General features: G+C 44.2%; 1 protein-coding gene across 1 annotated transcript in view; it reads left to right on the forward strand.

Annotated features, from left to right (window-relative positions):
• The first annotated feature begins 321 nt into the window (after positions 1–321).
• Positions 322–14,728, forward strand: part of LOC115461242 (gastrula zinc finger protein XlCGF57.1-like) — a 57,268-nt gene continuing 42,861 nt past the window's right edge. The window contains exon 1 of the mRNA XM_030190973.1: positions 322–397. Coding sequence (XP_030046833.1) covers positions 322–397 — 76 coding nt within the window. The remainder of the gene's footprint in view (positions 398–14,728) is intronic.

Genomic DNA, 14,728 nt, shown 5'->3' on the forward strand with positions numbered 1-14,728 from the left:
AGCTCCCCCAAATCACCCCAGACCAAAACGCCGTACTCTCGGCGCCGATAGAGTTAAAAGAGATAGAGTGGGCCATTAGTAACCTACCAAATGGTAAAGCGCTGGGGCCAGACGGGTTCACAAATAAATTTTATAAGAGCTTTAGGAATATATTAGCCCCCCCTACTGACCCGAGTTTTAAATGGGATTGAACATCAGGAGGAACTACCCTACTCATGGAGATTAGCGCATATAATCATATTGTTAAAGCCGGGGAAAGACCCGAAACACTGCGGCTCATATCGCCCAATATCGTTATTAAACACAGACTACAAAATCTTCATGAAGATCCTAGCCAAACGCTTGCAGATGTTCATGCCACAGCTAGTACGAGATGACCAAACAGGGTTTATAGAGGGTAGGCAAACATTTGATAACATAAGAAGAGCCATCCATCTCATACAGTAGATCAATAGCACACAACAACCAGCGGTACTTCTTTCACTCGACGCCGAAAAAGCGTTCGATAGAGTCCACTGGCCCTACATGTTTGAAGTGCTAAAGAAGATGGGGATAACAGGCAGCTTTATAGCATGGATAAGACAACTATATAAACAACCACTAGCCGCCTTGATTATTAACGGGGAGTGCTCTGAAACCTTTACACTGGGGAGGGGGACGCGCCAGGGGTGCGCCCTATCTCCCCTGCTTTTTGCCCTAACACTAGAACCCCTAGCCCAAGAAATTCGAATACACCCCAATATACAGGGCATCCGAATTGGACAAAAGATACATAAAATCATGTTATTTGCAGATGATATCTCGCTCACTGTGACGGATCCCCAGGCCTCCATGGAGGGAATAATACAAAACCTGCAGCAATTTGGGGAAATAGCAGGGTTTAAAATAAATATGACCAAGTCAGAATTAATGGGCCTGAACCTGACCGGATAAACCACCAAGGCCATAAAACAGCAATACCCACTACGATGGGTAACTCGCTCTTTGAGATATTTGGGAGTCAATCTCACACCCAATTTATCAGACCTATATGAAGCAAATTTTCCCCCCAAAATGCGGGAGTTATTCAAAGATCTAGATCGATGGGAGGGGTTGGAGCTATCATGGATAGGCAGGATACAAGCGGTAAAAATGATGATTCTGCCTAAGATATTGTATCTTTTCATGGCATTGCCGCTGCCGATCCCCAATAAATTTTTCCGACAATTAAAATGTAAAACATTTGCATATATATGGAAGCATAAGCCACCACGAGTTTGAGCGGAAATGCTCTATCAATCAAAAAAAAAAAGGGGGTATGGGAGTACCAGATTATTATCGATATTATCAAGCAGCACAGTTGAGGATACTGGTAACATGGGTTAACGCTGAAACAAAACCATGGCTTCAGATAGAAAAACAATGGGTGGGTATGCATCAACCTGCCATGCTGCTATGGCAACCTAGAAAGCGAATCAGAGCAATGGCAACACTCCTACCAATGGCAATTCGATTACCACTCCTGACTTGGAGCACGATGCGTCAGCAGTTTTGCCCAAATAGAACATATTTCCAAAAAATGCACATTAGGTGAGCGCCAGGTTTTGCATGGGAAGAGGGGGACGCAGTGTATAAACAATGGGAACAGAGAGGGCTAAAACAGCTAGGACAAATATGGGAAGAGGGGGTAGTACGTCCCTATGATGAGCTACAGGAGGAATACGACCTTCAACCGCATCATTTAATTTACTACTCAAGAATTAGAAATTACATTCTTCTAAAAGCAAAGGCAGAACTACAGGGTGAGGAAACAGAGCTGGAATGGGCAATGGGAGGGAGTAGCACCAAGGGATGCATAACCCGAATATATATGCAGCATTATTAGCACATAGAACACCCATACTGAAATACACACAGAGATGGGAACAAGACATAGGTACTAGACACGATGTACACAGCTGGGAGCGAGCATGAGGCTTTTTGCTAAGTAGCTCTGTGAGTAGTGCCATCATAGAGAATGGATACAAGATACTATATCGCTGGTACTACACCCCGGACAGAATAGCCAAAATGTTACCAGAAGCGTCGAATCAATGCTGGAGGGGGTGTACAGTGAAAGGAGACATGCTACACATCTGGTGGACGTGCCCAAAAATACAAAGTTACTGGAGAGAACTGCTTGGTGTGCTTAAACAAATACTGGGCAAAGAATATCCACTGACAATGGACCACTGCATACTACACTTTCGACCCACAGGACTTTCGAAACCTTTACATCGATTGGCCTCCATGTTTTTGGCGGCGAGCAAGATTGCAGTGGCATCAGCATGGAAGCAACAACTAACCCCCCCAGCAGTGAAAGTGATATATAAAATGGACTACTTCTACCAAATGTCTAAATTGACGGCGGTAAAAAATGGACAATTAGCCCAGTTCTCAAAAATGTGGGATAATTACAAGGAATGGAGACACCAGGCTGGGATTGACCTTGATGCGCCCCAGTTGATGACACCGCGACTTTGAACGTTGCTAAACGCGCATGAACTGAAATATACCATATACCTAGCCACGGGGCAGCAGTATCGGGACTATTGCAGGATGAAAATAGAAGAGACACAAGGGCAGGGAGTTGGGGAGGGGAGGGATGGGGGAGGGGATATGGGAGTTTTTGTATGTAGATCACAGCAATATCTTCTGATGTGTATGTTAAACTATATAAATAAAACAGTTAAAAAAAAAAAAAAAAAAAAGCAAGAAGCCAGCAAAAGAATCAGACCACTATATGACGAAGAGGTAAAAGGCAATCAGGGAAGACAAAGCCATAGCAGAGATATTAAACGAATTCTTTGCTTCGGTCTTAACCGAGGAAGATTTGGGAGAGATACCGGTGCCAGAAATCATATTCAAAGCTGATGAATCAGAGAAACTGAATGAAATCTTTATAAACCTGGAGGATGTAATGGGGCAATTGGAAAAATTGAAGAGTAGCAAATCTCCTGGACCGCATGGTATCCATCCCAGAGTACTGATACTACTACTACTACTACTATTTAGCATTTGTTAGTAATATGTTACTAACAATCTATTGTTAGTAATATGTAATTTATCTTTAAAATAGAGGGTGGTACTACAAGAGTGGAGGGTGGTCAATGTAATTCCAATTTTTAAAAAAGGTTCCAGAGGAGATCCAGGAAATTATAGACTGGTGCGTCTGACATCGGTGCCAGGCAAAATGGTAGAGACTATTATAAAGAACAAAATTATAGAGCATATTCAAAAGCATGGATTAATGACAAAGCCAACATGGATTTAGTGAAGGGAAATGTTGCCTCACCAATCTATCACATTTCTTTGACAGGGTGAACAAACGTGGATAAAGGTGAGTCAGTTGATATTGTGTATCTGGGGTTTCAACAGGCGTTTGTCAAAGTACCTCATGAAAGACTCCAGAGGAAATTGGAGAGTCATGGGATAGGAGGTCTTGTTCTATTGTGAATTAAAAATTGGTTAAAAGATAGAAAACAAACTTTGACACTAAAATGCAAGAATTGTTTAAAGAATTAGAGCGATGGGGAGGATTGGGGATGTCACGGATGGGGAGAATAGCAGCAATAAAAATGTCTTTACTCCCTAAGTTGCTATATCTTTTTTTGGCAATTCCTATCGTAATCCCGAAATCCTTTTTCCAGATGCTTAATAGGAAAGTTTTTGCCTTCATTTGGTGGAAAAGACCCCCACGAGTAAATAGGAAGGTCTTGCACCAGTCTAGAAAGGATGGAGGGATGGGGGTTCCAAACTTCTGGTTATATTATAGAGCAGCACTGTTCCAAATGTTAGCTATAGGACAGAGGGGGATAGATAAACCCTGGTCATATGCGGCTCAGTGGGGCTTGCAGGGGGTCCCGTTGTGGGCGGCTCCATGGCTTCCCTTGACTCTGTTGAAGAACTTAATATCGGGAATGAAAGGCCAAATGGGGGTAGCACTTAGAGAATGGGCTCGATGTAGGGCCGCGTGGTTCCCAGGAAGGAAATATCACTTGAATACCCCTATTATATATGCAGTGGACTTCCCACCTGGTAGAGAGGAGGGAGTGTATGGACAATGGTCAGCTTCATCTTTGCGGGTGTTGGGACAACTCTGGGATGAAGGTAAATGCCACTCGTTTGAATTTCTACAGGAGGAGTATGGCCTAGCAAATAAAGATATATTCCAATACATGCAGGTTCGGGATTTCATATACCGGAAAGCCAAGGATGAACTAGGGCTAACAGTGACAGAGTTAGAGAGGGCGATGGGAGCGGGGGCAGGAAAGGGTGGAATATCCAGGATATACAAAGCGTTATTACATCAATCTGTCCCCCTAACCCAATATACAGATAAATGGGAGGCACCTTTATCAGTGAAATATGAGCAAGATAAATGGCTCAAGATATTTAAAAAAAACTTCTGTCTTTCTCTGTGGCGACACCCCTGGTAGAAAACTGATATAAGATGTTATATCAATGGTACCTCACCCCTCACAGACTAACACGAATCTTAAAGACTGGGAAGGTGACTTGTTGGCGAGGATGTGGGGCCAAGGGCATTTTCTAGCATATGTGGTGGGATTGCCCGATTATAAAGACGTTTTGGACAAATTTACTTGCACACCTACAAAGTAAGTTGGGGATAGCTATTGCTTTGGACCCAGGGCTTTGTTTACTCAATATACCGGTGCCAGGTATACATAGTTCATTTCACTGTCTTCTGTCCCATGCGGTTACAGCAGCCCGGACTTTAATAGCGAGACTTTGGAAGCAAACCATGGCACCATCATTGGAACAAGTATTTGCTAAAGTGGACTTTTGTTGTATAATGGACAAAATGACAGCTGTGAAAAGAGGTTGAGTGGTGAATTCTTTAAAAATTGGTCCTCATATATGACATGGAGAGGGATATCTGTTTAATTGCTGTTGAGCCTCTAGAGAGGAGAATAAATGATTAGTCTGAAGTTACTCCTGGCGAGGGGAAGGGGGGAGGGAGAGGGTAGTTGGGGAACATGTTTATGGCAATAGATCTTGGAATTTTTTTTTTGTATTATGATGCATTATTGGATGATGTTTTGCAGATGGCTTTATGGAAAATAATAAAAATATGTTAAAAAAAAAGATAGAAAACAGTCAGTAGGGTTCAATGGTCAGTATTCTCAATGGAGAAGGGTAGTTAGTGGGGTTCCCCAGGGGTCTGTGCTGGGGCCGCTGCTTTTTAACATATTTATAAATGACCTAGAGATGGGAGTACCTAGTGAGGTAATTAAATTTGCTGATGATACAAAGTTATTGAAAGTTGTTAAATCGCAAGAGGATTGTGAAAAATTACATGAGAAGAGACTGGGAGACTGTGCATCTAAATGGCAGATGATGTTTAATGTGAGCAAGTGCAAAGTGATGCATGTGAGACAAAGGAACCCGAATTATAGCTACGTCACGCAGGGTTCCACGTTAGGAATCACCGACCAAGATATGTTGAAACCTACTCAGTGTGCTTTGGTAGCTAAGAAAGCAAATAGAATGTTAGGTATTATTAAGAAAGGTATGGATAACAAAAATGAGGACGTTATAATGCCTTTGTATCGCTCCATGGTGTGACCTGGCTGCACCTCAAAAATTGTGTTCAATTCTGGTCTCTGCATCTCAAAAAAGATATAGTGGAATTAGAAAAGGTGCAGAGAAGGATGACGAAAATGATAAAGGGGATGGGATGACTGCCCTATTAGGAAAGACTAAAGTGGCTAGAGCTCTTCACCTTGGAGAAGACGGCTGAGGGGAGATATGATATAGGGCTATAAAATAATCAGTGGAGTGGAACGGGTAGACGTAAAGCGTCTGTTTATGTTTTCCAAAAATACTAGGGGCATGCAACGAAGCTACAAAGCAGTAAATTTAAAACAAATCTGAGAAAATGTTTCTTCAATCAACATTAAATTCTGGAATTTGTTGCCAGAGAATGTGATAAAGGTGGTTAGCTTAGCGGAGTTTAAAAAAGGTTTGGATGACTTCCTATAGGAAAAATCTAGACAATTATTAAACATCTTTAAGAACATCTATTCCATTCTGATGAAAATGGGTCAGAGATGTGACCAAACATGATGTGAACACTTATGGTGCTGATGTGAGATTGAGTAGAAGTACTCCTGAGCCTGATTGGGTTGTAACCAGAACAATTTGAAATAACTGTTCTGATATCTGCTCTTATAAGAAAAATGTGGATGAAAAAATCCAGTATTACTAGGGTGGAATGCAGCTTTCCATTTACTTATGCTGCTTTAAGCTGGGACCTGTACAGTTCTAGCAGATGTATTTGCTCCATTGGAGCAGAGAAAGAAATAGAAGTCATAGTGGTGAACGAATGAAGTTGAGTTAATAGCGATTCTGAGTAATTATCAGCACCCTAAAATAGAGAAGACAATGTCCGAGAGGAAGATAGCAAAAGGAATAGCTATGGCCAGCATGCCGTCAATGGTGTCAGGGTTAGATGAAACAGAATAAAATTACACCAGTGGTACTTCAGAAACTGCCTAATTGCAATTAGGAAGAGCTGGGTAATGCATAAGGTTCAACAACCTTCAAAGTGGCCAAAGATTGACTGAAGGAGGTGTGACTGTCTTTGATTTTTCCTGAATGGCACGAACAGATTATCCGATATGATAGAAATTTATAATGAAGCACAATAATAGACTACCATATGAGCAGCAAATATAAAGGAGTGATCCATGTGTGTGCTTAGGAAGTATATACATTGAGTTCGGAAGAAGAGGGTAACCTGCACGTACCTTATGCATTCATTATCCCTCAAGACTGAATGCAAAAACAGTGAAGTATGAGGCTATATAATTGGTTATTATACCCATAATTATGTGGAACACTATATGTTGCATGAAGGAAATGCCTAATCTGCCTTAATGTATAAAGCTGTACTGTATTGATGTGGCAGTGCAATAGGAGTTCTATCTATATCTTGAAAATGCAACACTAGCAGTCAAGTGCAATAAAAGTGCCCTCTAATTCTAGAAACAGCCTCATTGCAAGTTGAGTATTCACTGATACAGTTGTAGAGGCTGTGATAAAGACTATCACCAATACATCCAGAAAGAAAGACTTCCATTGATGTACAAGTTGCTGCAATAGCATGGAAATAAGTATAGAACAACTGTGATTCCGGTACTTAATGAAAGGAGAAAACTGGTAGTAAAATATGACAGTGACAGCAGGACTTGAACCCTCCAGTCTTGAGTTTCAGTATTTAGATCTTTAGGCAGATGCTCTAACCATTACACTACAGATCAGTAGTGGTTACTGTAGGAAGAAAGTATCTGATAAAAGGCTTTAGTTGTAGAAGAAGCAGGCCCTCTGTAATAAAACATAAATTTGGGAGAAGTTAGTGAGAGTTAACCTGTCAACTTCTAAATTGCTCTGCAATCACCCTGTTAAGGAACAAAGCAGTTCATTCAGATTAGTGACTGTTGTCGAAGAAAGAATTAAGTAAACAGCTGAAGTACAGTTGTATCTGACTTATTTGAGCTTTAGACAAGTCTTGTATTTAGATAGCATGCGTGTCTAGAAAGCAGAAACACACCAAGAAGAGGCTGAAACTCTCTGATAAAAACAATAAAACCAGACTGAATGAGTAGATCAATTATCTTTAGAGAATGTACAACACAAAAGAAAAACAGCAGCACTAATTGGTGTGTGTTGTGGTTGACTGAGAACAAATAGGCACAAGACATCAAGTAAGCACACTGCCTTAGTGTGGTACCTCTTTAGTGACTGAGAGGATCATCTAGATCGAAGTGTTGCCCTTGATTTCAATGGATTCCTCCCAATATCTATGCATGTTTATGCACGGAAGCTAATCTGATCCCCTAATGAAAAATACATGGAAAGGAACAAATAAACTAACAGTTGTGAATCCTAGTTGACGGCATCCAGGTCTCTTACCAACATCAAAATGTCAACTCTGATAACTGACTTTTTGTGTGTATACTAGTAAAAAAAGGCCCATTTCTAACAGAAATGAAATGGGCACTAGCAAGGTTTTCCTCGGAGTGTGTATGTTTGACAGAGTGTGCTTGACAGCGACTGTATGTGAGAGAGTGAATGTGCAAGTGTGTGTGTGACCATAGGAGCCAACTTTTCAAAATTATTGGGGGTGCTAAACCCAATGGAAATAACCCCTCCCTGGACACATACAAGGAATTTTCTCAATATTGGGGGTGCTCAAGCACCCACAGAGTCGGCTCCTATGTGTGTGACAGAGAGAGAGACTGTCTCCTCTGTCCAATGCGCCCCCTCCAGCCACTCAGCGATTCTTCTCTCTCCCCTGCTCCCCCTCCAGGCACCCAGCGATTCTCCTCTCTCCCCTGCCCCCCTCTCCAGCCACCCAGCGATTCTTCTCTATCCCCTGCCCCCCCTCTCCAGCCACCCACCGAGTCTCCTCTCTCCCCTGCCCCCCCTCTCCAGCCACCTAGCGAGTCTCCTCTCCCCTGCCCCCCCTCCAGCCACTTTGCGATTGTCCTCTCTCCCCTGCCCCCCTCCAGCCACCCTGTGATTCTCCTTTCTCCCCTGCCCCACCTCCAGGCACCCAGCGATTCTTCTCTGTCCCCTGCCCCCCATAGCCACCCTGCAATTCTCCTCTCTCCCCTGCCCCCCTCCAGGCACCCACCAATTCTTTGTTGCTCCTTTGAAAGCCCTGCCTGTCTGTAGCCTTTCCTTCGAGTTCGTTCCCTGTGAGTCCTGCCTTCTGATGTCATTTCCTCTTTCCGTGAGGGCAGGACTCTGAGGGAATGAACTGGAAGGGAAGGCTACAGACGGGCAGGGCTTTCAAAGGAGCGACGGAGAATCGGTGGGTGCCTGGATTGGGGGGCAGGGGACAGAGAAGAATTGTGTGGCAATGATGGTCCGGGCACGCGGGTTGGGCGTTTGTTTCAGACCGTTGATTGGCTCCTCGGTCTTCTGATGTTGCGGTCTTGTGAGAGCCAATGAAACGGTGAACTACAGACTTACGAACCCTACAGTGCCACGGAGTCAGCTGCAGAATGTTGGAGGTGCTTTTTATTATATAGAACATGCCTATATATTGGAGTTGTATACTCAGCAAATGGCAAATTTATAAAGTTTAAACTGGTACTGATCCAAAATCCCCTTCAACTTTCTAGTATCCAGTCAGCACATCTTCAGACATCTTTTAACCGGTTTTAAATCAATACTCTCCTTTTCCTCTTCAGCAAAGGTGATTTAACAAAACAGTTGTATATATAATTTTCTCAAAGTGACCTCAGTGATGTTCACCACCCACCACCCTTATAGGATTTACATGGGGCTGTATCCGAACATCAGCTTCTTCATAGGTACACTGCTATAATTTATATTTCATGTACACAACTTATTAGTTCTTTTTATTTCTAATGATTTATTCACTTAGAGATCGTTACTTATCTTATTTAGTCGGACTCGGGGGTACTGGTGTCCGACATGTTTCGCTCGATCCCACGAGCTGTCTCAAGGACAAACCCCTATAAACATAAAAATATATATACATATAGATTAACCTCAGTCTCTCCCTGTACTCCAGCAATTAACTAATGTCCTGGGACAAACCACACTTTAAACAATTCTTTCTAACGCTTACCCAGTCTTTGTTTTAGCGCCAACTCTGCCAATAGTTTTCTCAACGAAGATGGCGACGGCGTGTTTAGAGTCCCAATTAAATATCAGCTGTTCAATGACGTATCCTCTCTACTGTGGCACCATCCACGTCTGTCAACGAGGCTGTTTTGTCTTACAACAATACTCTATCCTCTGCCTTAGACACTCTTGCACCTTTGATGACCCGCCCTATAAGGCGTACAAAACCCCAACCTTGGCTGATTTCTAATATCCGCTACCTATGTTCTTGTACTCACTCCGCCGAACGCCTCTGGCGGAAATCTCGGGCCCTTGCTGATTTCTTACACTTTAAGTTCATGCTGACCTCTTTCCAATCTGCTCTTTTACACGCCAAACAGGATTATTATATCCAACTGACCAACTCTCTTGGCTCTAACCCTCGACTTCTCTTCACCACATTGAACTCTCTCTTCAAGGTGCCCCCTCCCCCAACTCCCCCTTCGTTATCTCCTCAGACCCTTGCTGAATTCTTTCACGACAAGGTTCAAAAGATGAACCTTGAATTCTCTACCTCGCCACCTCTCCCTCCACTTGTCCGTTCCCCTCTCTCTCCTTCCCCTCATTCCTCCTTTCCTGACGTTACTATAGAGGAAACTACACTTCTCCTTTCTTCCTCAAAATGTACCACCTGTTCCTCTGACCCCATTCCCACCCACCTTCTTAATGCCATCTCACCTGCTCTTATTCCTTTTATCTGTCACATTCTCAACCTCTCACTTTCCTGCAGTATATGCCAAGGTTCCCAGTTCAATTTTTGTCTACATATTTTTATTTCTAATTTGTGATCACTTGTTCTGTATTTGGTGAGGGTCTGTTGGTGTGATTGCAATGGCAGGTGGGGAGATTGGAGGGGAGGGAATTGGGGGGGGGGGACCTTGTTTATTTTCTGCCCTGGGCCCTAGCATGTCAAACACCAGTCCTGACCTTTGCTGTGGCTGGAGGGGATCCCTAATCCCCATAAGCTGAGGTGCTCCTCTGACGGCAGCCAAAACTTCCTTCTACTAAGCTTAGCAGGCGGCGGTAACTACTACTACTATAAATCATTTCTATAGCGCTACCAGTCGTACGCAGCACTTCACATCCTCGAGTCACCAATAACTAAGCATGCCTGGGGTGCCAACATCAGTAGCTCAAGCAGCCTGCCAAGCTTGGTAAAATGGAGTTCTTCAGAGGAAATCAGCTGATAGTGTTTGGGGATCCTCATGAGCTAAAGTGTTTGTTTCTATTTTGAGTTGGGAGGTGCTGGGGGAGAGGTGGAAAATAGGGGGAGGAAGGAGGCGGGACAGAGAGAAAATTTTGTGCCCACCAGTGTTGCCAGGTGGGCGGTTTTACCACCCAATTGGGCGGTTTTCTGCGACCCGCCGTGGGTTGCGGTTTTTTGGGCTTCTTTTTTTTCTTTTGGGCGGTTTTCAGGCGTTTTTTTCGGCCACGGGGGTCGGGGCTAGTGACGTTTTGGGCGGGGTTAGTGACGTTCTGGGCGGGGCCGATGACGAGGGAGCCGGGGCCGGCGACGGGGGAGGCGGGGCCGATGACGCAGGGCTGGGGGTGTCAGGGGCGGGGTTTGAGTTTGGGCGGGTTTTGGGCTGTTTTTAGGCTGGATTGGGTGGGAAAAAAATTTTCCACCTGGCAACCCTGATGCCCACCCACTTTGGGCTCAGGCCCACCCAAAATTGGCTGTCTGGCTACGCCACTGAATTTGTGTATTGCAGGAAGAACCTGATCCTGACCCCCAGGCGCTAGAGCTGGGGGTGTGAACCGAATCGGTAAGAGTGGCAAAGCCAATGCAGGAGTAACCTGAGCGGCTGAATCCCGGGCGTTAGAGCGGGAGGGTTAACAGAATCGGTAGGAGTAGCAAGCTACTTTAAAAGGATGACAGACATTCCCATTTACATGACAAGGGAAGACGTCTGAAATTTTCCTGATGTAATGGTAAACTTCTACCTTCATTCCTCTTTCACCTCAGCTCAGGGGCGTAGCCAGCCTTCCGTGGGTGAGGGGTCCAGAGCCCGGGGGGAGGGGGCACATTTTAGCCCTCCCCCCGGCGCCGCCCCCCCCACAGCCAAAATTGCCGCCCCCCCTCCCACCGCGACCCCGCCGCCGCTGCAGCCTACCTTTACTTTTGCAGGCGGGGGATCCCACTCCCCGCCAGCCGACGTCTTCTTCTTAGTCGCTTCCCGCTCTTCAATTTGTTTACTGACGTCCTGCACGTTGTACGTGCAGGACGTCAGACTCAGAGAACAGAACTGTTCGCTGAGTCTGACGTCCTGCACGTACAATTACGTGCAGGACGTCAGCAAACAAATTGAAGAGCAGGAAGGACTGAGAAGACGTCGGCTGGCGGGGAGTGGGATCCCCCGCCAGCAAAAGTAAAGGTAGGCGGCGGCGGGGGTGGGTTCGCCGGGAGGGGGGTCCTGGGGTGAATCTGCGGGGGCCCGGCCCCCTCAGGCCCCACGTAGCTACGCCACTGCCTCAGCTTATGATCGACTGTTTTCTTAAATCATGTAATGACGTTCTCATTTCCATACTCTGTAAGCCACATTGAGCCTGCAAAAAGGTGGGAAAATGTGGGGTACAAATACAATAAATAAAAATAATAAAATAAACTTGTGAACATCTGACAAGCTGCATTGCTATATCATACGTTGCTTCTAAAACACCGGAGACGATAGAATTGTAGTCAGAAAATTGACGAGGCATGAAGCACACCGGGATGAATAAAGAATTTGAAGAAAATAAATTATATGAAGGGGGGTGGGGACTGATTGTGCAATATATATATATAGTGCCTGTCAGTGGCGGGAAGGCAGGGACATGCGCAGAGAGCTCTTCAGTTTTCTGTGCTTTGGCAGGGTCGGTGACGTCACCGTGGAGTCACTTCAGCTGTGTGGCTAGATAGACGGAGCCTCAACTCAATTTCTAAAACTGTAGAATAGTCCTGGGAGCGGGAAGAGAGGAGGAAATTTGAGCTCTATCGCGGCGTTTTTCTTTTTCTTGTTTTACACGTGATAGGGGCGGACTCTTGTATTCTACCCGCCCCATGGACTATTCTGACCAATCAGCACTAAACGGAGTAGATTCCAGAAAAAAACTCCCTCAACTGAGCTCGGTTTACAGCTCCGCCCCTCCCTTGTGATGTCATCAGTCTGTGCAGAGCAGGACACGAGGCGGCTGGACGCGCTGAGTCTTTTGTTTGTTGCAAGAGGTTAACCAGGAACTTCCTGCTCTAAATCTTAACTTTTTGCAGTTTTTTTCCATCCTGCAGACTACAAAAGCAGAGCATAAAATGCCTAAAGGGGCTTCTGCTCAGGTAGATGACAGGGAGATGATGAGGACAAGCACTGCTGCACGGTCCGGAGGCCAAGTAGACCCAGGGGTAGGGAGTGACACCTTGAGACACTGCTATGGAGAATGAGAGAGATCAGGGGTCCTGTTTGGACACATTGCCCCTGGGAGATTTTGTGTCCCAGGTTCTGTGTGTAACTGGTTTCTAGTTACTGGAACTCTGTTCTCTGACTGTGACTACAAAGTATGTACATGGAGACAGCTCTTCCTCGGCTCTGTTGGTCTCATAACCTGTGGGATTGTGTGTTATGTAATTCTAAATTATATGCATTCAGCAAACTTTTCCTTCCCCAATGAACACTATCTTTGGTGCTCCTGATGGATACGATGCAGAAGATGCTGAGTGAGTTTCTGGTTTGCATTTCAGATGGAGGTGACATTTGAGGACATCACTGTCTTTTTCTCTCAGGAGGAGTGGGAGTGTTTAGATGAAGAGCAGAAGGAGCTTTATGGGGAGGTGATGAAGGAGAATTATCAGACTCTGATCTCACTGGGTAAGGGATAATTTCCTGTTTTTATTAGCAGTATCAGGACATCATTATAAAGGCAAACACACAAACAAAGAGCAAAAAGTCTCACAGAAAATCAAATATGTTAAATGCTCAAAAATAAAATGATGTAGAATCACTGTCACACTCAAATTGATCACATCAGAAAAAAAGTAGCCAGCAATTGATATTCTCTCCTCACAAACTGGCACATATTAATCATAGGTAAAAATAAATTCCAGTAGATAACCTCCTGTTAAAACCAGTCAACAGTGAAAGTTACTTGAAATACAACTGTGTCGATGTTTACCATCAGTTAATTGAAATACAGGTTAGGTGGGGAGAGGGAGTTTCCTGGGTGGGCCTATAATGCTACTGTTCATATATAGCCAAAAGCCCTGCAGGAAAATGCCCATACAGTGGTGTGAAAAAGTCCTGCATCACCTGTTCAGATAATCATGTTTTTGTTTATTTCTCTTTCTTCTATGAGTTAATGAAACCAAATTCATATACAGTATTACCAAAAAATTATATTACAAAACCAAAATTGAACCAAATTACAAAGACACACATAAGCTCTTCCAACTCGTGAACAAGCTACTAGATATCACACCAGTCACAACCAACATAAGTACATAAGTAATGCCATACTGGGAAAAGACCAAGGGTCCATCGAGCCCAGCATCCTGTCCACGACAGCGGCCAATCCAGGCCAAGGGCACCTGGCAAGCTTCCCAAACGTACAAACATTCTATACATGTTATTCCTGGAATTTTGGAGTTTTCCAAGTCCGTTTAGTAGCGGTTTATGGACCAGATACACCAGTATCAGACAAACTTGCAAAATACTTCAATGAGAAAATAATACAACTACGACTTAAAATACCTGTCAGTACCATTGACTACACCGTACTCCTAGATTGCCTTGACCCAAGCCCTGGTGTATACCCAGCAGACAGAACCTGGACCAACTTCGAGATATTATCGGAAGATCTCACCTCACAAACGTTCAAAAGATTCGCCAGATCTCACTGCAAATTAGACATATGCCCAAACAACCTAATGACATTCGCCCCTCAACAATTTATAACAGACTTAACGAACCACTTGAACTATATGTTACAAAGTGGACTCTTCCCGAAGGAGAAAGGAAATATTCTACTCACATACCCAAAAACGCAAAGAAAAGTGCTAATGAACTAACCAATTATAGAC

Source organism: Microcaecilia unicolor, chromosome 1 (assembly GCF_901765095.1).
Source record: "Microcaecilia unicolor chromosome 1, aMicUni1.1, whole genome shotgun sequence".
In the NCBI taxonomy this organism is placed as follows: domain Eukaryota; kingdom Metazoa; phylum Chordata; class Amphibia; order Gymnophiona; family Siphonopidae; genus Microcaecilia; species Microcaecilia unicolor.